The 26,337-nt window shown below is 41.1% G+C and overlaps 1 protein-coding gene across 7 annotated transcripts in view; it reads left to right on the forward strand.

The window, feature by feature from the left end:
• Positions 1 to 24,006, forward strand: part of MYOF (myoferlin) — a 176,146-nt gene extending 152,140 nt beyond the window's left edge. For all 7 annotated transcript variants that reach the window (XM_069753773.1, XM_069753775.1, XM_069753774.1 and 4 more), the window contains 8 exons: positions 2,594 to 2,682; positions 3,045 to 3,140; positions 5,738 to 5,879; positions 10,761 to 10,860; positions 21,279 to 21,454; positions 22,680 to 22,789; positions 23,095 to 23,242; positions 23,468 to 24,006. In XM_069753773.1, coding sequence (XP_069609874.1) covers positions 2,594 to 2,682; positions 3,045 to 3,140; positions 5,738 to 5,879; positions 10,761 to 10,860; positions 21,279 to 21,454; positions 22,680 to 22,789; positions 23,095 to 23,242; positions 23,468 to 23,506 — 900 coding nt within the window. In that variant the 3' untranslated portion in view covers positions 23,507 to 24,006. The remainder of the gene's footprint in view (positions 1 to 2,593; positions 2,683 to 3,044; positions 3,141 to 5,737; positions 5,880 to 10,760; positions 10,861 to 21,278; positions 21,455 to 22,679; positions 22,790 to 23,094; positions 23,243 to 23,467) is intronic.
• The last annotated feature ends 2,331 nt before the right edge of the window (positions 24,007 to 26,337 follow it).

A 26,337-nucleotide genomic window follows, 5' to 3' on the forward strand; every position in this document is an offset into this window, starting at 1 on the left:
TTAGGCCGGCTTCACATTCAGCGTATGAAAATACGGTCCGTATATTACGGCCGTAATACGCTGAAAAGTCCTGAAAATAGTGCTCCGTAGCTCCTCCGTAGGCAGGGTGTTTCAGCGTTTTTTTGCGCATGGCATCCTCCGTATGTAATCCGTATGTCATCCGTACTGCGTGTTTTTATCGCAGGCTTGCAAAACCGACATACGGCTATGCAAGGGATCCATGTGTAAAAAAAAAAACCCATATACTGTGTGTGTGTATATGTATATATATATATGTATGTGTGTATATATATATATATATATATATATATATATATATATATATATATATATATATATATATATATATATATATATATATATATATATATATATATATATATATATATATATATATATATTTATATTTATTAATATTTCATCCAGCGCGATGTAGCAGAGAGCCGGTAATTGAATTACCGGCTTTTGCTTTCTCCTTCCTAAAACCCGACATGATATGAGACCTGGTTTACATACAGTAAACCATCTCATATCCCCATTTTTTTTTGCATATTCCACACTACTAATGTTAGTAGTGTGTCTATGCAAAATTTGGCCGTTCTAGCTAGTAAATTAAGGGGTTAAATGGCGGAAAAAATTGGCGTGGGCTCCCGCACAATTTTCTCCGCCAGAGTAGTAAAGCCATTGACTGAGGGCAGATATTAATAGCCTGGAGAGGGTCCACGGTTATTGACCCCCCCCTGGCTAAAAACACCTGCCCCCAGCCACCCCAGAAAAGGCACATCTGGAAGATGCGCCTATTCTGGCACTTGGCCACTCTCTTCCCATTCCCGTGTAGCGGTTGGATATGGGGTAATGAAGGGTTAATGCCACCTTGCTATTGTAAGGTGACATTAAGCCAAATTAATAATGGAGAGGCGTCAATTATGACACCTATCCATTATTAATCCAATACTAGTAAAGGGTTAAAAAATACACAAACACATTATTAAAAATTATTTTAATGAAATAAAAACAAAGGTTGTTGTAATATTTTATTGAACGCCCAATCCAATGACTGAAGACCCTTGTTCTGTAACAAAAAAACATAATAAACCAACAATATCCTTACCTTCCGCAGATCTGTAAAGTCCAACGATGTAAATCCATCTGAAGGGGTTAAAATATTTTGCAGACACGAGCTCTGCTAATGCAACGTTGCTCATGTCTGCAAAACCCCGGAGAATGTAGGTAAAGTAGGTCATTGACCTATATTTACCTGCATTTGCGGTGAGGCGCCCTCTGCTGGCTGTTCCTAGATCGTGGGAACTTTCCTAGAAAGCTCCCAGGCTCGAGTTCGTATGAGGACAACCAGCAGAGGGCGTCCTCTTATGATCTCGAGCCGTAGAAAGCCGTATAATACTGATCAGTTTAATACGGCAGATAGGAGCGGGGGCATAGAGAATAATTGTGCCGTTTGTTTTGCGAGTTTTACGGACGTAGTTTCTGCGCTCTTACGTCCGTAAAACTCGCAAGTGTGAAGCCGGCCTTAAGGTGAGCACAATTTTCCCAAATAACTAAAGTTCTTCCTTTTTATATTTGTGAAAAAAGGTTATGTTTATGGCCAGGATGTTGAAGAAGGAATGAATGGATGGATGCCACCATCTGTCCGTCCCTTTTCCAACATCCTGGCCATGAATATTCCTTTGTCCCCATATAAAAGGGAAGAACACTAGCTCTAATTTTGGGTAAAGCCTGGGGTTCCTGCCACGTTGGGACTCGACAGCCTTTATCTGCCTTTCATGATGGTGTTTGGGATCCTTTGCAGCTTAGAACAAGCGAGGCACCCACATATGTGCATGGCTTATGGCTGATTTGGTGGTATCTGTCTGCAATATGGAGTCCCTGAATTGGGATCGGGGGCCCATTTTTTCCACAGTGGCCTCAAACCTCATTAAATTCTTGTCTGAATGCAACCTCTACAGCCGCCTATAGAACCCGTGGCGCAGTGGTCTTTCACTGTAAACTATAGAAAGAAAAGAAATACATACATCATAGAATTAAAATGTTACTTAAAGAGTAATCATTGTGTTAAATTATTTTCATAAATCAATGTGAAAATATTAAACTTTGTAATATATTTTATTAGCAAAATCTGCCGCCTCCTCCTCCTAGATTTATCTTTCACCCTCAAAATTCTCAATTCTCGGGTAAAATCTCTCTTCTCTTCTAGTTATAGAGATATAGGAACAGTTGGTGCTCATAAAGTTCTATGGAGAACTGTAATTGTGGTTTTAGGAGAACTTGTAGCAGGATGTCTCTCGATTCTCTCTTCTTTATAGCATTTGAAAAGCACCAATTCCTATATCTGTAATGGGAAAGTACTGTATGTATTCACTGAAAACAGATTTTACCTTTGAACATAAATGATCCGTCCTGGAGGAGAAACCCGCACAGCAGATTTCTCTGATAAGATACATTACAATTTTTTTTTATTTTTATGTGTTCTATTAATTTATTAAATAAAGCATTTAAAACATATATGATATAACATACATATTTATTTAGGTGGATATACTACCTTTTTTTTCTTATTTATTTTTTCTTCTTAAAGGGGAGACTGGAAATGTGGGTAGATGTTTTCCCCAAAAACTTGGGACTTCCCGGACCACCGTTTAATATTGCACCTCGCAAAGCTAAAAAGTAAGTTGTGTAATAATATCTGCATTTGGATTATCCGTTTACTCATCTTCTCCAGATCCTACATTGTATTTCCAGGATTGCTTTATACTACTCTTTCCTGTATCCTGAGAAATGGCATGCAAAGTCAGCTACGTGGATCTACATCTTTTTGTTTATGGCCGCCTATGCCTATAAGATGTCGCCTAGTATTTTTCCTAATGAGTTTTCTACCATAAGATTCAGAAACTGTAACTACTGCCCATTGATTTTAGATAATTTCTGCAAGCCTTTGCTTCTTGCCTACTTCTTGTCTTTTGTATATGGAGGTCAGCGGTCTTTAAATTGTGTATGGAGAGAACTATAACATGTTGTGCTTTGTGTAGCTACGTGCTCCGCGTGATTGTTTGGAACACAAAAGACGTGCTGCTCGATGAGAAGAGTATTACTGGAGAAGAAATGAGCGATATCTACGTCAAGGGGTACGTTCTTATCCTGTGTTTGGGAAGTGGAGAGGGAACTTGATTGGGTTGTGTCCGAAAAATATAATTTTCTTGACACTTGACTGCACTCAAGGGATTCCTGACACCCTGCGACTGTTTGTGATTAGGGAAAGGGTCCCTGAACCGACCCTTGGACTGGGGCCTTAACTATCCCTGCTCCCAAATGTACCTCTAAAGGTGAGGTGGTTTGGGCCCCCAGCCTGTTCTCCTGATATTCCCTAAGCTGTCCCCTCCCCCATGACGCCTGGGACAGAAATGCTAGTGTATCAACACGTAAGATAGACAGGGATAACAGAAAGCAACAAATATGCACCAAATATGTACCAAAGGTAGAAAGGTATATAGGGAGGGATAGGCATGTACCAACCAAATAGAAATAGGACAATGAGGAAAGCATACATCCAAAAACAGCAAACAACAATCTCCAGCAGCAACAACGATCTCTAATTCAGCACCATGTTTCCAAGGAGGCTAGGAAGCAAAGCTTTCACTGGCAAGGAAGAGAAGGTTTGGCCACATTTTATAGGGAGACATAATGACCAGTTCAGAAGTGGCTTAAATGGAGCTCCGAGTTTCTGACCAGCATAGAAAGGGTCGTTAATAGTGATGAGTGAATATCCTCCGATAATTTTTTTAGTGCTCGGAGATTGTTTTCTTCCCCGCAGCTGGATGATTTACAGCTACTAGCCAGCTTGATTACATGTGAGGATTCCATAGCAACCAGGCAACCCCCACATGTACTTATGCTGGCTAACAGATGTAAAGCATTCAGCTGAGGCGATGAAAACTAAATCTCCGAGCACTAAAAAATACTCTGAGGACACCCGAGCGTGCTCGGGAAATCTCAAGTAACGAGTATATTCGCTCATGACTAGTCGTTAACCTCTTCGGCAACAAAGGAAACCAAATCCATTTAAGATGGGACACAAACGCATAGGCTAAATGGAAGATCTGTCATTCAGAATATGTAGTGATCTTCTAACCCCAGATCTGTGCTAACAGAGTGATACGGCGTGCTCGAATAATATGTTCCAGTCCCCGTGGCCTTTTGACCGCCACAACACATGCAGTGATTGCCTGTTTGTCAAACAATCCCTGCAAATGTTGTGGGTGTCAAACAGCAGCGAGACTTGCAGCTGCGGGGTCTCCTAACATATCATTTGAGCACACCAAAGTCACTTGGTTACCACACGAGCATGCTCGGATAACGCCTTATCCGAGCACGTTCGCTCAGCACTAGTGGCCACACATGCTTGTCTCTCTCCATTCATTTGTAATGGAATCCTCAAAAATGAGGACCAAGTTTGATTGGCATAAGAATACATTGAGAGAGCTGCTCATGTTTGGCTGCCTCTAAAGTGATTGCTGCATGGTAACCATGCTCAGTAATTTTTCAGAAATCACCCGCTACTTACAATGCAAAAACACGCAAATAGTCAGCTCACCTGAAACTCCGCTACCTCTCATCTGTTCCTGCATGGAAACTAGAGCACAGTCCATAGAAAAAGATACGATGAATCCAGCAGGAATTTTGAAGTAAAAAATGTTAGTTTTTGTTCATTTTAAAAATAGTTATTATGGTAAACCATGCAAGAAAAATGAAAGCTAAAATTTATCTTACAGCATCATGCACAAAGAGTTCATGGAGTGGCAGCGTTATTCCGACGCGTTTCGACTTGATGTCTTAATCATGGCTTGAGACAAAATGAAGAAATAAAAATTCTTTGATTCACAAAAAAAATTTGATGGAAAAAAAAAAATATATATATATCATGTGTGTATATATATCGTGTGTGTGTATAAATATATATATATATATATATATATATATATATATATATATATATATATATATACACACGAGATATATATATATATATATATATATATATATATATATATATATATTATTTTTTTTTCCACATTTGCCACTAGAGCCTATCTTCGACTCCTACTCTGAGCATTTAATGAGCATGTACTGGGTCATTGTAAAAGGAAAGTGTGGAAGAGAGCTGTGACATCGCCTATTGGATATAGATAGATATATATATATATATATATATATATATATATATATATATATATATATATATATATATATATATATATATATTTTTTTTTTAATACACTATAATAAATATTTTTTTGATAACACCTTATCTTTAAGATCCTTTTCTTCTTCTTGCTTGAATGGTGGGTGATAAATCTTCCTATATAAGTGAGTATTCTGTACTCCAAAGGTGCAGTGAATGAAGTAACCGATAATGACGTGAAAGGACCAACACTGATTCCTAATGGGGCAGGATTTTTTTGTTTACTCTGGCTAAATGAGCACCAGATGAGCGCCGGCTATCGGAGATCACGCCAGTCCCGACTCCACAGACTTGAGCTTCCTTTACTCGTTACTCGATTTCATGGCTGATCTGTAAAGATCTGTATGTGAAATAAGGCTGAGCTGGCCACTTTTACACACACACACTCAAAGCTCGTATTCAGTACAGACTTTTTGGAAGGTACCGAAAGCGCCAGTTATCGAGGTCACACAAAACCCAAATATGTTTGCATATTATTTTCAGTTGGATTCCTGGCAATGAAGAAAATAAGCAGAAAACAGATGTGCACTATCGGTCACTGGACGGTGAGGGAAACTTTAACTGGCGATTTGTTTTCCCATTTGAATATCTTCCAGCGGAGCAGCTCTGTGTTATTTCTAAAAAGGTGGGCGCCTGTGTAACATTGTCGTGCCTGTATTAAATATGTTGAGCGTAAAGCATCGGATTTCTGTGTGCGGTAGACATTTAGTCCTGTGTAGGCCAGGAGAACCTAGTCAGATTTCAAGCCTTCCTAAAAGTATCATTCAGCCAATTTTCCTGGAGTCGCGTAGTATAGCCAAATAGAAAAACAACAGCGTAAATGATATGTATGGGATTATTCTCACCTGTGCCGCGGTCACTGTGATCATCTCATTCAGGTACTTGGAGTTATTTCACAACCCTGAAGCACTTCACATGTTGAAATAAAACATAATTTGGGATATTTCTGTTTTAAGTGAGAGCATAAGGCCAGGATACACCATAACTTTTATGATCCGTTTTATTAGCTACTTCCACACCGGGCAGTCCACATGTTACTCTACAGTGACGTTGTAAAACGTCACTGCATAGTATAGCAACTGCACAATATCGCATGGAAGTTGAGTCAAATTGCTCTCACTGTTTGGAAAAAAAAATGTCCCATATATAAAAAATAATTGTTATGGCAAAGGGACGAAAATTTCGTACATATTTTAGTGGTAATTTGTAGAGATGAGCGGAGCCTGGGTCTTGATCAGTGCTCTCTGGCCGTGAACCGGAGCTACGTGAATTTACTTACCCTCCTAAGCTTATATTATAATTAGCTGGGCTGGTGAGATGTCACCTGTGCGCCATATAGGTGTCGTGTTAGGCCTGCAAATCAAACGCCGCGACTGGTAAGCCAGAAGCTCAGGAAATTTTGCATAGCTCCTGTATGAAAATAGCATAAAAAGTCTCCACGTATTGTGAAAAAAATAAATTAAATTTCAATATCCGAATGAGAATTTTTTTCTTAGGCCTTTGACGCATTTACAAAAAACAAAAACAAAGCAATAATGTTCCCACTCGGTCTTGAACTGGTTAAAGCTATGCAGCCATCAAATATAACAATGAAGCCGCTTTTATATTTGTAAATTTTTTTATATTAAAACTTTGGTAGTGTTGGCCATCATAATCAGGTCCCCGCTCCCATATTTGATAAGTCCTTAATTGAAAATATTGAATGGCATAGCTAACGGCCCCATTGTTCAATGATTCCTTTGAACTCATGCGGAGAAATGTCCACCATTGACTGAGATGTTTCATTCCTATTGTGTCTTCGAGTTCTTTAAATGCCGCCATCGTGGTTATTCGTGTATATACAGTGGACATATACTGTATTTTTTGTAAAAAAAAAAAAAGGGGAAAAAAGTTTGTATCCTCTCCGTAAGCTTCACAAGTGTTATATTACTGTACTTGTGTGCTAGGTTGTGAAGCGGTGACCCGAGTACGTGACCCTGGAAGTGTCGGCTTCATGTTTTATTAGAGAACATTTATTTATAATCTGATTAAAGGATCTGGACACTTTAGGGGGATTTATTTTACTTAACATTTCTATGCAGAAATCCATTAATTTAACAATTCAGGTTCATTAAAAATGTTGCAGCATTTTGCTTTTAAGGCTTTTTCCCTGCTCATTGCTGGTTGCTAAATGAGATTAACGAAGACTCCGTCAGTGAGCTCATTCTGGTAGGACGTTTATAACCTTATGGGGTCCTCTCTGTTGATTTATGACCACAGACCACATCAAAGGGGAGCTGCTCTGATCATAGATCAGCTGAGAGGAGTTCAGGAAAAGGCAGGTAAGGGCTCATTCAGACTTCCGATTTTTCTTATACGATTGCTACAAATAGCGCTCGTGGCTGTGACAGCCAGTGGGACCATTTACATACCTTTTGATTTTTGGTGGCCTGAGCAGTTCACGGAAAATGGCGGGGACTTGTCCAATTCTGATTCGAGCGTCGGATCAATACAAGTCTATAGGTACGTGAAAAAAGGTGGACCGCACTAAGTCTACATCAGAGTGTGGTGCAATTTTCACAGACTGTCAGACAAAAGAAGGTGGAGAAACTCCCCCACCACCACGTACAAGAAAAGATGCTACTGCTAGGAGCAAGCTTTGATTAACCCCCAGGCCATTTTCCATTTTTGCATTTTGGTTTTTTGTTCCCCCATCTTCCCAGTGCCATAACTTTTTTATTTTTCTGTCAATATTGCCATGTGACGGCTTGTTTTTTGAGGAATAAGTTGTACTTTTTAACAAACCCCATTGGTTTTAACATATCGTGTACTGGAAAACGGGCAACAAATTCCAAGGGCGGTGAAATTGCAAAAAAAAGTGCAATTCCACAGTTTTTTTTTTCCATGTTTGCTAAAACTGACCTGCCATTATGATTCTCCAGGTCATTACGAGTTCACTGACACCAATCATGTCCAGGTTTTTAATTATTTAAAGGGAATATGTCACCCTAAAAATGGTCTCTAAACTAAGGTCACCGGCATCAGGGGCTTATCTACAGCATTCTGTAATGCCTCCGATGTATCCTGAAAGATAGGAAAAAACAGGTTATATTATACACACTCAGGGGCGGTCCCGCTGCTGGTCCGATGGGCATCGCGGTCCGGGTCTGGCACCTCCCATCTTCATACGATCACGTCCCTCTTCTTGCCGCGGCTCCTGCACAGGCGTACTTTGTCTGCTCTGTTGAGGTCAGAGCAAAGTACTGCAGTGCGCAGGTGCCGGGCCTCTCTAACCTTTCCCGGAGCCTGCGCACTGCAGTTCTTTGCTCTGACCTCAACAGGGCAGATAAAGTACGCCTGTGCAGGAGCCGCGGCAAGAAGACAAGAAGGGGACGACATCGTATTTAGGTGGGAGACCGCCCCTGGGTGAGTATAATATAACCTGTTTTTCTTACCTTTCAGGTTATATCGGGGGCTTATCTGCAGCATTACAGGATGCTGTAGATAAGCCCCTGATGCCGGTGGCCTTAGTTTATAGGCCATTTTTGGGGTGACCGATTCCCTTCAAGTCGTGAAAAAAATATCCAAAATTTAACAAAAAAAGGCACCATTTTTTCAAGACCTCTAACGTCTCCATTTTTCGTGACATTTTTAATGATACCATTTTGGTGTAGATACGATCTTTTGATCGCCCGTTATTGCATTTTCTTTTTTATTATTATTTTGAATGGGGCGAAAGGGGGTGATTTGAACTTTATTTTTTTAACTTTTTTTTTTTTTTTTACTTTTTGCATGTTTCAATAGTCTCCATGGGAGACTAGAAGCTGCAGTACTTTGATCACTTTTGCTACACACAGGCGCACACAAACCTATCGGTGACTTGGGATCATGTGACGGGGTCACCGATGGACCGGATTATTGATGTGCTTCCTGTAAACGCGAGTTAAATGCCACGGTCAGAGATTGACAGCGTCATTTAACTAGTTAACCGCTACAGATGGATCATGGCACATGTCAACTGTATAGATCAGCTGTCATGTGTCCGGAAAGATGCGGGCTCAGAGCCTGAGCCCGCACCAAATGGGGAGTCTGACATTTACATACTGCTACGGCACTTGTTGGAAAGGAGTTAAAATAATCTGTTCATTGTTCTTGTACATGGGATATTCGGAAGTCTGAATGAGGAGGCGTAAGAGTCCATCAGTTAGCTTGTTTGAGTTTGTAACTTGGTTAACTTCTTCTGCAGCCAGCAACAGACAGTGCAACAAAGAGGCTATAGAAGGAAAATGGTGCAACATTTTTAACCCCTTTACTACCACCGCCGTACTAGTACTGCGGAGGTCGCTTCCCTCCCTCCGGCGGTGAGCCCACATCTTTCCCGGGAGATGTCAGCTGTTTTGTAAGGCTGAGTTCACATAGTGTTTCCCCTTACGTAGAGTACGAACACCGCCAAATCGGGCGTATGCTCTGATTTGACGATAATGATGCAAAGTCACTATGTGCCTACTCATGCATAATTTGTGTACATACAGGGCTACCACTAGGAATTTCAGGACCCAATATTGGCAACATTTTTGGGCCCCCTTGGGACCCCGCCCAGGCTCCACCCCGCAAACCTTCCACAATCTCACCACCCACTGTTTGAAAAACACCACTTCTGCACCACGTTCTCACCAATCAAACATTAACAGTTCCCGTTGAACACCAGATCACATACATAGCCAGCAGGTTTTGTTTTGACCAACAGTACTTTTTTTTTGTTTGTTTGTTTTTTTAAAGTCGCCACTACGACAAGTCGGATGAAAGAATGGGAGGTCGGACCAGTGAGTAGATGGGTGGGGGAGTGAGTGAGCACACACACCTAATCACTTTTGTCCCTCAACTCCAGCAACTAATGTGCCACAAGGGACTGGTGTGCATCAGCAGCTTAGGGACAGAGGGTGGACCGTTGGCGTGTGTCATCAATGATGTCAGACATGGTCGGCCACCTCTGCTGCAGCCATACAATGTAAGTATCTGCGGCTGTGAGCACTGGGGCTCCTGGAGCTTAATAACGTAAAGTAATTAGCCCACAGGCACCAGCGTTCCTTGCAGTCTGCCTCACGCTGTACAGTCTCTCCCAATTCGGACCCCCCTCTTTGCTTCTGCTCTCTGGGCCACATACACCAGTAATGGCAATAATGCCCTGATGACAGCCCTATGTACATATATGCATAGTTCAGGTGGGCAGCTAGACAGTCTGTCCGACAGAACACACAGTGACCCAATGTGCATCATTATGGTCTATAGCCCCGTTCGCATTTGCCCCCGAATCCTGTTTTGTGGGGGTTCGGAAGTAAGCTTCGACAGAGCCACTAAACATGTTGGCAAATGCTATGTGAACCCTGCCCAAGTAAAACAAACTGCTCTTACATTTGTTTTACATTTATGTGGTCATTTTTCCAATTTATTTTTATTTATATTTTGTTATAGTAAATGTGGAGAATGGGACCCTGTACGTGACCATTAATTTATCTGTCAATTTCAGGAACATTTTTGGAGCCTTGATAAAACAGAATTTAAGTTACCGCCAAAACTGTTACTTCAAATCTGGGACAATGACAAATTCTCTTTGGATGACTACTTGGGTATGGATTTCCCTGTTGAAATGTTACATTTGTTTAATTTCCCTTAATGCACTTATTTTTTTTTTTCTTAAATGTCTTTTCCATATTTCACATGAGTTAATGCAGCACCAATTGTTGAAAAAGTTGATACGAACTGTGATTAAAAATATGTCGAGGCACTGTGTATGCAGATGTGTAGCCACAGTCTTGTCACCAGGCTAATGCTGACTTCTGCTCACTGCCGAAAGCAACCACAATGGCCTCCTGAGCATCAGAATTGGATGAGGGTGTAATGGAAGAAGGTGTTCTGGACTGAGGAATCTTGTTTTCTATTATGTGGAAGATCGCGTGTGTGCTCATCAGGATGCGCTGTAGGCTAGATAGTGAAGGCACTGTGATGCCCTCAGCATTGTGCGACATTGGATCTTGGCATTCATGTGGATGTTTCTTTTAACACATACCACTGCCCTAAATATTGCTCAAAGCTGAGTGCATGGCAGTGCAGTCTTCTGTCAGGGCCATGGTCCCTACCACACCACAAAAAATTCTCCGGAATAAGGACCATGACAAAGATTTCAAGGTTCAAAGTCTCGAAACTTGTATCCAATCTGAGGGATGGGCTGGAAAAACAAGTCCAATTCATAGACTGCTCACCAAACAACGGCACTGAATGGATCTCTTATGTTTTATATAATTATTTATATCATTCTTTTTCTTTCTAAATCCGTCATTTCATGAGATAAAGGCAGTTTTATGAAGTGAATCTAAAGGATTACACCGATGGACAGTAGGAGGTTCATTTGGCATCCAGCTGAAACTAAAATTTGAAGAAATGTGTATTATGCCCCATTCACACATCAAAATTAATTTTTATTTTTCTCTTCGCCACGACAGCACCCACTGAGAGAGGGGATCCGCCCCTAGGAACAGGAAACCCTACGGAGAGATAAAAGGGGCGGTCCCCCTCGCTCCCACAGTTTGGTTTCCTGTTCCTAAGGGAACCCAATGGAGAAGAGGATACCTAGCCTGGATGCCGCCTGTGCGGTTTACCTGAGAGGACGGCAGGGGCTCCAGTGCTGGAAGCAGCGTCGGGGGTCCTGGCTTCAGTTTCCCCCCTCCGCTGGCAGGCTCCGTGAGGCCAGGGCTCCAGGTCGCATGGGTCACGGGCAGGAGGACGCATCGGGCGAGCCTGCGGCAGAAGATTATACCCGAACTGCGGCGCCGCTGCTGGCGGTAATTGCGGGGGTATTGCTGCCATTTTTTCGCTCCCCTGGACGCCGGATACAGGCATCCAGTGTGGGAGCAGAGGAGAGATGACGTCGGGCAGTGCGGCACGAGATCCAAGATGGCCGCGACCCGGAAGTGGTGAGTACTTCCGGGTTCAACAGGAAGAACATGGCAGCCCCCATGTAAAAAGGATGCCGGCGCTGCATTCCGGCGTCCAAGATGGATTCACCGAGAGAGCCTGCGGTACCTTCGCTAGAGGTGACCACTGTTGCCCCTCGTAGCCATGCCAGCAGCAGCAGCCGCTCTAGGCAGAGCGGATCGTCCAAAAGAAAGCCACCTGCACCTGTGTCTCCTCTTCAGCCGGTACCTGATCGGTCAGCTTCTGGGTGAGTGTGCATCTACCCCACTAGCCTGATTATTGTCCCTCTCCCTTTATATAGGCAAAAAGGAAGGAAAAAGCGAAACACAAGCAGTGTGCGTTATGTATCCAGCCCCTTCCGGATAGTTACACTAAAAGGCTATGTGATTCATGTATAAAATCAACGTTACGTGAGGAAGCCTCAGTTAAATCAGAGGATATAAGGGCCATGATTAGGGAAGAATTACGAGCCCTACAAAGCATTGACAGAGAGCCACGTATTAAGGAGAAAAGAGGATACATTTCACCTGTATCCAATCAGGCCTCTGAGTTAGAGGATACAAACTCAGATCGCAGCAGGAGGTATCCTCAGATGAGGATCAGGATACGTGCTTCCCCACAGACAACATTGACAATCTGGTGAGATCAGTTTGCAATACCATGGGCATAGAAGATCCTAAAGTCCCTAAAACACAGCAAGACATTATGTTTGCTGGCCTATCCGAAAAGAAGAGACCCTCTTTTCCGGTAATAACGGCAGTAAAAAGTTTGATCAAAAAAGAGTGGGAAAGCCAGGGGCAGAGGGGGTTACCACCATCCTCAAAGAGACGCTACCCCTTTAATGATGAAGAATTCACAACATGGTCAAAAGCCCCAAAAGTAGACGCAGCTGTAGCGTCTACATCAAAGAGATCCTTACTGCCTGTAGAGGATTCAGGCTCGTTACAAGATCCTCTAGATCGCAAAGCCGATTCGCTCCTTAAAAGAGCATGGGAGACTTCTGCAGGGGCTTTTAAACCGGCAATCTCAGCCACATGCACCGCAAGATCCATGCTTGTTTGGCTGAGTGACTTGGAAGAAGGGCTGAAAGGAGGTCTCTCTCGAGAAAAATTATTGTCCTCTATACCCATAATTAGAGGTGCCACAGCCTTTCTAGCGGACTCATCTGCCGACTCTATACGCCTGGCAGCCAAGTCGGCAGGATTAACTAATGCAGCATGTAGGGCCCTATGGCTTAAGGGCTGGAAGGGTGACCCTCAGACCAAGTCTAAGTTATGCAGCCTCCCATGTCAGGGTGAGTACCTGTTTGGTACCAAACTGGATGAGATCTTAACTAAAGCAGGGGAAAGGAAGAAAGGCTTTCCAAATAGTAATAATTACGTTCCATTTTATAGGAGAGCGTTCCGAAAGCCCGCATTTAATAAAAGGAAGGAGTTTAAGAACCAGGATCGCTGGGCCACAAGAGACACAAAACAAAGGGGTGCTTTCTTTGGGAAGCGCCCTTTCAAGTTTGAAGAAAAACCCCGTTAGGACAGATCTACCTGTGGGAGGCAGATTGTCCTCCTTCGCTAGTCAATGGCGGGCCATAACAGCAAATATTTGGGCAAATAACCTTATTACCTCTGGGTTACAATTAAAATTTTCCCGAGTCCCTCCGGACTCATTTCTATTGACTTCATTAAAGTCTCAGTTACAACAAGAGGCATTGGAGCAGGAGGTAATAAATCTCCTAGCTAAGGGAGTCTTGGTGGAGGTTCCATTCCTACAGGAGGGAAAGGGATTCTATTCCCCGTTATTTTTAATCCCTAAACCAGATGGGACATTCAGAACTATTATTAATCTTAAAAAATTAAACATCTACCTAGAAAATCAAACCTTTAAGATGGAGTCTATCCGGTCCACCATTAAACTCCTGTTTCCCTATTGCTTTATGACAGTTCTCGACCTTAAAGATGCGTATTACCATCTACCTATTTATGCAGAGCATCAACAATATCTACGGGTAGCGATTGTATTGAATGGGTGTGTCCGACACTTTCAGTATACTGCAATGCCTTTTGGGCTATCTATAACCCCAAGAGTATTCACTAAGCTAATGGCGGAGGTAATGTCATATCTAAGACTAAAAGACACTCTCGTAATTCCCTACTTAGATGATATCTTAGTAGTAGGAAATTCTCCTTCGCAATGTCAACAACGGTTGTGTGATATGATAGCATCTCTGCAAAGATTGGGTTGGATAATAAACTGGGAAAAATCTAGACTTATCCCAACAACTCGGCAAATTTTCCTGGGGATTATATTAGATTCTTCAAGCCAGAAATGTTTCCTTCCGGAAAATAAACAGATAACGGTTAGGAATAAAGTTCAGTCGGTAATAGATAAACCCCTAATTTCTTTGAGAGAAGGCATGTCCCTTCTTGGCTCCTTCACGTCATGTATTCCAGCGGTTCCGTGGGCCCAATTTCACTCGAGGCATTTACAGTATGCAATTTTACATGAAGAAGAAAAATCTCATGGGCATTTAAATATTAAAATTTCCCTTTCTAATGAAGTAATCCAATCTCTGATATGGTGGCTAGATCCAAAAAACCTGGTCAGTGGAGTCCCCTGGGTAGTTAAACCCTCAAATATAATATATACTGATGCCAGTCCTACTGGCTGGGGCGCACATTTAAAAGACCATTTAGTCCAAGGATTATGGTCAGTCACGGAGTCAGACGACTCTTCTAATATGAGAGAGCTAAAAGCTATCTATCATGCTCTATGTGAATTCCTTCCGCAGCTACACGGGACACATACCAGAATTCTGTCCGACAACATGACATCAGTCGCCTATATCGATCATCAAGGAGGAACAAGATCAGGAACACTCATGTCTATAACCAAAGACATTCTAACCATAGCCGAAGAACATCTTCTGTCCCTGTCAGCGCTACATGTCAGAGGAGTGGACAACTCAAGGGCAGACTTCCTCAGTCGTCATACCCTCCACCAAGGGGAGTGGGTCCTAAATCATCAAATTTTCAAAATGATAACTATGAAATGGGGTACACCCGAGATAGATCTCTTCGCCACAAGACAAAACCGACAACTAAAAAGATTCGCTTCAATGTTCCCGGGCCGACAATCCCGACATTCTCGATGCCCTTCAGACTCCTTGGACATTTCAGAAAGCATACGCTTTTCCTCCTCTAATTCTGCTACCAACAGTAATCAGGAAGATAAGGGAGGACCGGGCAAATATAATCCTGATTGCCCCATTTTGGCTGAAAAGACCATGGTTTTCCCTGCTCAGAGCCATGTCCATCTCGGATCCGTGGATCCTCCCGGAGGATCAGGATCTTCTTTCCCAGGGGCCCTTCAACCACCCTCATGTGAAGGGACTAAGGTTGACAGCCTGGAATTTGAGAGGCAGCTGTTAAAACTAAGAGGCTTCTCCGATAGTGTAATTAATACCTTGTTGACAAGTAGAAAAAGATCCACTACTGACATATATGTGAGAGTGTGGAGGAAATTTCTAGATCTCTATCCATCAGCGTTGTCTAGTGAAATTCCCGTCTCCACTATTCTAGAATTTCTTCAAAAAGGACGTGACCTAGGCCTTTCAGTTAATACTCTGAAGGTACAAGTTTCTGCTCTAGGGGCCTTGTATAGTCACAATGTTGCGGGTAATAGATGGATAGCTAGATTTATTTCAGCTTGCCAGAGATCAGAGCCAGTTCAGATTCCCCAGATGCCTCCTTGGGATATTAATTTGGTCCTGGAAGCCTTAACAGGTCATCCATTTGAGCCTCTAGACTCAGCTCACATTAAATATATTTCACTTAAGACTGTTCTTCTTGTCGCGCTAGTATCGGCAAGAAGGGTAAGTGACATACAGGCGCTATCTGTAGATCCTCCCTTTATGTCAATTTTTCCAGATAGAATTGTCCTGAAGACAGACCCTTCCTACCTTCCTAAAATGTGTACAAAATTTCATAGATCTCAAGAGATCCTTCTTCCTTCTTTCTATAATAATCCTACAAACCAGGAGGAAGAGAAATACCATACTTTAGATGTGAGAAGGGCTATAATAGCTTATCTGGATAGGACTAGCGCCTGGAGGGAGAGCAGGGCTCTCTTTGTTTCCTTCCAGGGTCAAAGGAAAGGATCGGGTGTAACAAAAGGCACACTATCCCGATGGATTCGGGAGGCGATATACCTGGCCTATTCATCTAACGGGGAGAATCCACCTGAGACTGTGAAGGCACATTCCACCCGGGCGATAGCATCATCCTGGGCTGAACGAGCAGAGGTTCCTATAGAACTCATATGTAAGGCCGCAACCTGGTCTTCTCCTTCTACCTTCTATAGTCACTATAGATTAGATTTATCTGCCTCCACTGACTTGTGTTTTGGTAGATCCGTTCTTAATACGATAATCCCCCCCAAATAACTATCTCTGAAAGTCTCTCAGTGGGTGCTGTCGTGGCGAAGAGAAAACACCGGATTACGCACCAGTAATGCTCTTTTATAGAGCCACGACAGCACCCCTTCACTTCCCTCCCATTTATATATATTAGTGTACATATGAGCACTGTTAAGGGTGGTGGATTCTTGTAGTTATACGTAGTTAAATTATAATAAATAATGATAAAGAATTGTCTACTAAAACTGGTGGGTGGTTCCTCGCAATCTCTGTAACCCAAACTGTGGGAGCGAGGGGGACCGCCCCTTTTATCTCTCCGTAGGGTTTCCTGTTCCTAGGGGCGGATCCCCTCTCTCAGTGGGTGCTGTCGTGGCTCTATAAAAGAGCATTACCGGTACGTAATCCGGTGTTTTTTGCCTAAAGAACATTATGGTCTCTGGATCTTTACAAATGTCTGTTTTTTGGCCATTAAGCAATCCACATAAAAACAGATCTATCAGATTTTGATTCAACATGAAGGTCAAACTTACGCATGGGTCCCTGTTGCATCTGTGTGCTATCCATTTCTAGTGCTAGAAAATGCTTGTGTAATCTCCATGGTTTTTTTTTTTTTATGTACCGTATACAAGAAAAACTGAAGACAAAATTGGATGAAGAGATCAGATTCAACAGAAAATCTGTCTATTTTTGCATAGGAAATGGCATATGAATCTGAAATGGTTTTAGTCCATTATGCCTAGCTAGTTATCGGGAGTGAGCAGATGACTGACATTGGAAAAATGACGAGACTCGGGTCGCTGGCTTAAATTCTGTTTCTTGGGAGCATCTAAATATGTAATTAGCAAATTAGTACAAAACCGATACTACTAAATTTTGACATACTCAATTACATTTTTTTTTCTCTAGAAGCTTTTAATCCATAAAATTTCTTTAAATAAAAAATACAAAGATCAAAACTTTCTACAAAATCGATTAACTGTAGCCCTTGGTGACCGGCCTATTATAAATATAATTCTTCAATATTGGCAATCAACGATCAGGCAGAATGAGAAGGTTTCTACCCACCATCATTTCAATCCTCATTTCTTATTCATGAAAGAAAAGACTTCTTTCAATTTTTATGGAGATCAGCGTCTGCTTTTAATTTGTCAACAGCCAACCAGGTGAGACTTGTGGTTCCCATTAGCGAGACACCACTGGCCTTGATCCCGATCATTTGCTCCACTAAAATACACGTATGGCAAACCATATGTTCTACACGCTTATGGAAGGGAAGCTGAGGTTCCCTGGGGAAAGATTGTAAATCTGCAAAGACACTTTTACTAGTGTAGCCCTGAGTCATAGAAGGCTTTTACCAAAATTATTGTTTGAACAGTAACTTGTTAGTATGTCGATGTTTGACCTGGTCTTTCACAAAGAGGTGCAGATAGCATCAATCAAAAAGTATTTCAATCAAAGTGTGCAGGAAAGGTAAAGGACATGGCCATGGTGTTTTTGTGTGTTGAGCAAAAGCGAAATTATTTGAAATGACCTCTTACTGCATCCATTAGTTTACCTATGATGATCTGCAAAATAATATATTCTAATGTAGAAATTGAATAAATAAAAATAGATCTCGAAATGAATAGATCACTTAGTGTATAGTTATCCCAGATTTAGACATTCTAACAGTCAGGAACGAGCGTGCCTAGCAAGACTCCTTTCCCTATCTACAAAGGCTGGCAATCGCCAGACGAACAAGGAAAATTATAGATCTTCTGGTGAGATGGTTCTTGGCAACATATTGTCAAACATAGACGTGCTGCCGAGAGCCACGAACAGTCTATATACACAGAATTGCAATGTACCTGTAAAATTCTGATGCTATACAGATGGTCCTTATGAGATTCACACAACTGTAGACTGGAATGGGCAAGTCTGACCGAAAATACTGAAGAGACTAATGCATGCTGCAATGCGTGTGTATGTGTACAGTGGGTAAAATAAGGATTTGATTCACTGCCGATTTTGCAAGTTTTCCCACCTACAAAGAATGGAGAGGCCTGTAATTTTTAGCGTAGGTACACTTCAATGGAGAGAGACCGAATCCAACAATAAAAAACACAGAAAATCACATTGGTTGATTTTTAAATAATTAAATTGTATTTTATTGCATGACATAAGTATTTGATCACCTACCAACTAGCAAGAATTCCGGCTCACAGACCTGTTAGTTTTTCCTTAAGAAGCCTTCCCACTCTGCACTCATTATCTGTATTAATTGCACCTATTTTATACAGTCAACGAGTTCAGACACCTGTCCACACACTCCATCAATCACACTCCAACCTCTCTACCATGGCCAAGACCAAAGAGCTGTCTAAGGACACTAGTGGATTATTCTGAGAAGGGTCAGGAATCGGCCCATAACTACATTGGAGGAGCTGGTCAATGACCTGAAGCAAGCTAATACCAGTGTCTCAAACATTACCGTTAGTAGCACACTATGCTGTCATGGATTAAAATCGTGCAGGGCACGCAAAGTCACTCTGCACATGCCAGCACATGTCCAAGCCAGTTTGAAGTTCATCAATAAACATCTGTATGCTCCAGAGGGGACATGGGAGAAGGTAATGTGGTCAGATGAGACCAAAATAGAACTTTTTTTGATATTGACTCCTCGCCATGTTTGGAGGAAGAAGGCTGAGTACAACCCCAAGAACACCATCCCAACCATGAAACATGGTGGGAGTATCATCATACTTTTGGGGGTGCTTTCCTGCAAAAGGGGCAGTATGACTGCACCATATTGAAGGGAGGATGGATGGGGACTAGTGATGAGCGAGTATACTCGTTGCTCGGGTTTTCCCGAGCGCGCTCAGGCGGTCTCCGAGTATTTGACTGCTCCGTGATTTAGTTTTCATCGCCTCAGCAGCATGATTTACAGCTACTAGCCAGCTTGAGTACATGTGGGGATTAGCAACCAGGCAACCCCTACATGTACTCAGCCTGGCTAATAGATGTATCATTCAGCTGCCTTGATGCAAACTAAATCTCCGACAACTAACAAATACTCGGAGGTCACCCCAGCATGCTCGGGAAAACCCGAGCAAAGAGTATATTCGCTCATCACTAATGGGGATGTGTAGCTTGAGATTTTGGTCAACAACCTCCTTCCTTCAGTATGAGCATTGAAGATGGGTCGTGTCTGGGTCGTCCATCATGATGATAACCTGAAACACACAACCGGGGCAATTAAGGAGTGGCTCCATAAGAAGCATTTCAAGGTCCTGGAGTTTCCTAGCCAGTCTCGAGACCTGAACCCAGTAGAAAATCTTAGGAGGGAGCTGAAAATCCGCATTGCCCAGCAACAGCCCCAAAACCTGAAAGATCTGGAGAAGATCTGCATGCAGGAGTGGGCCACAATGACTGCTGCCGTGTGTGTGTGTAACCTTGGTCAAGAACTGCAGGAAATGTCTGACCTCTGTAATTGCAAACAAAGGGTTCTGTACCAAATTTTAAGTTCTGTTTTTATGCTGTTTAATATACTTATTTAATGCAATAAAATACATATTAATTATGTAAAAACCATAAAGTATTATTTTCTGGATATTATTCAAGATTCTGTCACAGTTGGTGTACCTATGATAAAAATTGCAGACCTCTCCATTCTTTGTAGGTGGAAAAATTTGCATAATCGGCAGTGTGTCAAATACTTAAATTCCCCACTGTGCTGCAAAAAAATTATACATTTTCATCCTTGTTGAAAGTTCATTGGATCCATTCTCTGTGTTTATTGCTATGCTGTAATGTCTATTGTATGTACAAGCCCCCTCTAAAATTTAAAGTGCTGCGGAATATGTCGGCGCTATAGAAATAAAATTATTATTATATATTATATACATATACACATAACAGCATACACTAGTCTCTTCATTATTTTGGGTGAGACTCGCCTGTTAAGTCTACGGGTGTGTGGATCTTATATGGGCCATCCATGTAGCATTATATTAGCTGAGTATATATATATTTTTTTTTTTCATACGAACTCGTCTGAGCAGCCCTATCAAAGAGTTTTTGTTCCATAGACAACACTTGGACAGAACATTTGGTTGTGTGAACATAGGCTTTTCTTAAAGGTGTTCCCTGCTTTGAACAATCAAAGAGGATCCTTAAGCTGATCACAAAGATTCTCCTTCCTGTCAATCAAATGTGATCTGTGGGGAATCCTGGCAGTCAGTGTTCAGTTTCGCTGCAGCGCCACATCAGGGTATATTAAGTGTTACACAATGCACAATTCATTCAGTGAGTTATCAGTGTAATGCAGGTCAGGGTACAAGACCTACTCCAGAAACAAGACATTTTCTCTTCGTAAGCACTCTCCACTCAAAGAGAAGATCCAGAAGAGAGGAGACTCCTCTATTATATAAGAATTTCCTAATTGGGTACATGAAAATGAGTTTTTAAAGCCAAATAATCCCGATTAATATATCTCAATTTACTGTGGCTCATTAAGTAATGAGTAACTCTGCTACATAAATTATTAGAACTACTTTTAGTAAATGGAACCCCTTGGATTCTAGTTGTATTTTATAGCATTAAAATATTTTTAATAATAAATTTTGCAAAATTATAATTTTCTGCATCATGGTTTCTAAAAACTATTCCTTTCTTTGCTTGTAGGTTTTGTTGAACTTGATTTACACCGCACAATAATACCAGCAAAAACCCCAGAAAAATGCAGCTTAGAAATGAGTGGCCTTACTAAACCTGCCAATGTTGCTTCTCTTTTCGAACAAAAATCCATGAAAGGATGGTGGCCGTGCTATGCAGAGAAGGACGGAAAGCGTATCTTGGCTGTAAGAATTCATATTGACTTTCCATCCCAGTAGAGGACTCTCGGCTATATTCATATAGGGATATATCCAGAAAGTGTGCGAGTTGAAAACCTTTAACTTATTTATTCATTTTTTTCCGGATACTTCAGACTCCTATGAACCATATACACATGGAAAAATTGTTAAAAGACGACTGCTTCTCTATAGCTAACTTTATGGGATTGTCTTGGAATAGATCACCCTTTTAAAACATGTTTTGAAGCAGAATTTTGGGAGTTTTGTAGCTAAAATCTTCACAAATGGCCAAAACGTTGTCTCCAAGAGAAGAGTAGTCCAAGAGTGGCAACCTAGCCATGTAAAACAGAGGTGTTAAGAATAATAGGGGTCAATCTGTGTGGGGATCAAGTACATGGGAACTGCTAATTAGAAAGACTTCACAGGGGCCCACCAGGGGATTTACCTGTTCCCCTGTCGGTCAGTCCGAACCTTGTTCAGGCTTCATAGACATAGCATTTTTTTTACATATCGGATTGACAATAGTGAGGAGTGAGTGTGATCTGATATGGTGTTATCCGAGCATGATGGTGTCTCACAGCCACAGGGACTCTAACATATTTTTTTGAGCACGCCTAAGACACTCGGTTAGCACACCTTATCTAAGCATGTTCGCTCATCACTAATTGACAAGCCTTGTAAATTTGGTATGAAGATGTCCTCGAATATAGTATGTGATAATATATTATTTTTTAGCGAGACCTTTCTAAATGCTCAAATTCTGATTCTTTTTGAGAAAGAAAAAATTATATACTGAATGTCAAAAAAAAAAATTGGCATTGTCATGGATTAACTAAATTTACATCATAATATTTAATCTAGTGAAGTATAAAGAATATACAAAGCATATCCGATTATAAACTAAATCTTGTTGGTGTGATCTGTATTACCTCATGTCTTGGTATGTATACTGTGTAAACCTGTGTAAAACTCCACTACGTCCCATAAGAGCACAGTTGTTTATACATTTCTGTCCATCTGAAAAGATTGACGAGAACAATTTGAATAACTTGACGGCTAATTGGTATCGGCATTGTTGCCATTATCCCGACCATTGCCGCTCACACACTCGCTGACCTCCAGGAGCCTCCAAAAGAGATTTTACTTAAAAGCCAAAATGTATTATTTCCTCTAAACAACCAGAACACGATGTTTAGTGAGATGTCATGAACCTGTTTTCATTTGCCAAAAGGGAAAAATCGAGCTGACGCTGGAAGTGCTAAATGAGAAAGATGTAGAAGAAAGGCCAGCTGGCAAGGGACGAGATGAACCCAACATGAACCCCCATTTAGACCCACCAAAGTGAGCGCTTTTTCTCATTCCTGGAGTAACGTGCTCTGCATTCGGATCCTAATCCCAAATCCAGATCTGATTTGATAACCTATTGTAATCCCTCTCCTGGTTTTTGGTCTTTTTTGCCCTGTTCTGACTCTATCTTTTCTTCTGTTTTCTTGTCTGACTTACTGACATTTTTGTCTTCCTTTCTTTTTGTGTTCTTCACAGAGTTAATTATTAATTTGAGTTGCATTATTTTTCCTCATCGTAAAGTACCTAACTCTTTCTTGCTGTTTGTTCGTGTGATTAATATTGTTTCTTTCAAAATGCAGCCGACCAGAAACCTCTTTCCTTTGGTTCACAAACCCGTGCAAGACAATGAAATTCATTGTGTGGCGCAAATTCAAATGGTACTTCATTGGCTTCATCATCTTGGCCCTGTTGCTGCTGTTCATTGGAGTGTTTTTATATTCTTTGCCGGTAAGTTTATACATACATTTATTTTTTAGCGCAATTACAGTCTGACTTGTGCAACATTTTAAGGGACTTTAAATAAATCAAGTTGAAAATTTATTAAATTTCATTGTACTAATGTGCGTTACCTCTTATTAATTTTCTTAATTATTATTGATATTCCCATTATGTTCACATTGACTATATCATTCTGTTACATATTTTTTACATTTTTAATTTTTTTTATTACAGGGCTATGTTTCCATGAAGATTGTGCGTCCAAATTCATAGACGACGATGAAAAGTGAACAATCTTGAGATCAGTATTTGGGCAACCCCCCCTCAATGCCGGAAGACCTTCTTAATAGATGTAACCTTTTGTTCTCTTGTCTGCTAAATATAATAAATGTATGAGGCCTAACACCAAGGTTAGAGAATGTCCATGGGGTCACAACTTGTGAAAAAGTATTTTAGTTTAAAAAAAAAAAAAAAAAAATCATCTTTTAACACATAAGTCCACTTCAGGTGTGGGTTGTACTCTCCACTTTCCCCTTGACGTCACATATAACAATCCATTTTAGTTGAGCAGTGAAAAAAGATGTTCACAAAAACAAAAAAATATTGTTTTATTGAAATTGTAAAAGTGCAATAATAATATTAGAGCTGTACATTGTCAGAGGTCAAATGCAAATCACCGTTATGTTTATGTACTTTTTATATAGTTCTTGTTTTTTTTCCAATTGTAATAAACTGCTGTACACGCCAAATAAATATCACTATTTTCCACTTGACCGGACTGGTGTTCTTGGAGTATACACAATGTTGGGGCTACGGTTCTTGATTATTCTTTTTTCCCACAAAAAACGAGAGGTGTGACATTAGCCCAATAAGCTTTCCCTCCCCCTAAAAAAATAAAAATAGCCACATGGTCAATGTGCTCTGGGCCATCATGTTTTTGGAGCGACGAGCAACAGGGCTTTTGATGCTGCCAGCTATCCCTGCTTTCAATATACCCAAAACTGGTTAAAATAATGGCCAGTAATTGGCTCATCTAAACAGGCCCAACTTCACCCTATGGACAAGCAAATTGCTCATTCGTCAGGTGCGATGATTTTTATGCATGTATAGAAATCATTGTCATCAGCAGCACATGACCTCAAACAAATGGGATGTGCTGCCATTAACGTAATGCTATATAGGGACAGAAGGATCTGATTAGTGATGCTCCTTTTATCCACTGCTGTATCATTGGCTTGTGTAATCCAGCCACTAAAAGACTGCGTGGCTCAGTCTTAATTGACCCTTAGTCCATCCATGAGCGGACACATACTCTACATGCAGTTTGTGCCACTTCCCACACGTAAAAGACCCAAGATCATTATAGTCAAGTAGTTTTTCCTGCTTTCTAAGAGACTGTGAGTTCCCTTTGCTCAACTACTGTTGGATACTGATCTACCAGATGGAGGATTGGCTAGAAAAGGACTTTTAAAAGAAATGTTTTTTTTCTTGGCATGATCAACAACAATGTGGTGGGTTTGGAAATTTAAAAAAAAAAAAAAAAATTTTTCTGAACCTAGTTAAAAAATAAAATTTACACTAAATGAGTTCATTATGTTGATAAAAGGGATTGATGCAGTCAGAAAATGGACTGCGCTGCCTATAATCTCTTGTCGAAATCGCTTCCTCAACAACTGGGGAGGTCCCTCACAGTTTCAAGTTCATAAGTGAGGAACTTTTCTGGAAAGCCTCTCCAGTCAGATAAATTGGCTACATGGGGGTGCACTTTCTTTCCCTCCTATCTGAAAAAGCGAGAAATACAACTTGTGTGAAGCTTACAATAAAATAGGCTTCCATTATTACATTTTGTGTCCTTGGAGTTCACGGTTGGCCATGTGTTTGTTTTTATTTACGATAATTTTCACAGTCCTATCTTGACAGTGCATTCTTGCCAACTCTTGAAATGTATGAAGGATCCCGAAATATGAGGAGACCTCCCAGATGCCAATAGTAATGAGCGAATATACTCGTTACTCGAGATTTCCCGAGCACGCTTGGGTGACCTCCTAGTATTTTTTTAGTGCTCAGAGATTGTTTTCTTCACCGCAGCTGAATGATTTACAGCTATTAGCCTGCTTGATTACATGTGGGGATTCCCTAGCAACCAGACAACCCCCACATGTACTTATGCTGGCTAACAGATGTAAATCATTCAGCTGCGGCGATGAAAACTAAATCTCCGAGCACTAAAAAATACTCGGAGGACACCCGAGCGTGCTCGGAAAATCTCGAGTAACGAGTATATTCGCTCATCACTAGTTGCCAACTTTACTTTTTATTTTTTTTTGCACACTGACAGACAATATTTTTTTATGGACACATTGGAAAATCATAATAATTTGTTATGATTATAAGTGATTCATGTATAGAGTCCATAATTCTGATATGAAGACATTAGCTGCATTCACTGTAAAATGTACACTGAACAAAAATCTAAATGCAACACTTTTGTTTTTGCTCCCATTTTTCATGCGCTGAACGCAAAGATCTAAGACTTTTTCAATGTACACAAAAGGCTTTTTTCTCAAATTTTGTTCACAGATTTTTCTAAGGCTTCCTTCACACGTCCATAAAGAAAACGTACTGGTGAGATCTATGGTCCGTGTCGGTGTGCCATCTGTGTGTACTTATGTGACATCAGTGTGTCCATTTGCTGTCCGTGTTTCACATCCACGTGCAGTCTGTGTGACACATACCGGCGCCTGGGAAAAAGCAGTACAGTTCACGCTGAACCCAGGCGCCGGCTGCTGAAGGCAGCTCTCATCATTGTCGCTTGGTCTCACTGAGATCAGCGCAACGAGGCAACAATGGTAGAAGTTGCATTCAGCACCGACTGTGTTCCTCATATGTAAAATAAAAAAAAATAAAAAACTGCTTCCGCTCCCACGCAATATTTAGAACCAGCAGAGGGAAAGCGCACATCTGAGGTGCTGATGTTAAATGGGAAAATATCCCAAAAGGTTCCCAAGCTATTAATAATGGGTCACAGCTGTTTGCTCGGCCTTCCCTGGTGAATTAATGGGGAAGCCCAGAAAAAAATTACATAGGGTCATCCTATAAATTCA

This window comes from Ranitomeya imitator, chromosome 2 (assembly GCF_032444005.1).
Source record: "Ranitomeya imitator isolate aRanImi1 chromosome 2, aRanImi1.pri, whole genome shotgun sequence".
Taxonomy (NCBI): Eukaryota; Metazoa; Chordata; class Amphibia; order Anura; family Dendrobatidae; genus Ranitomeya; species Ranitomeya imitator.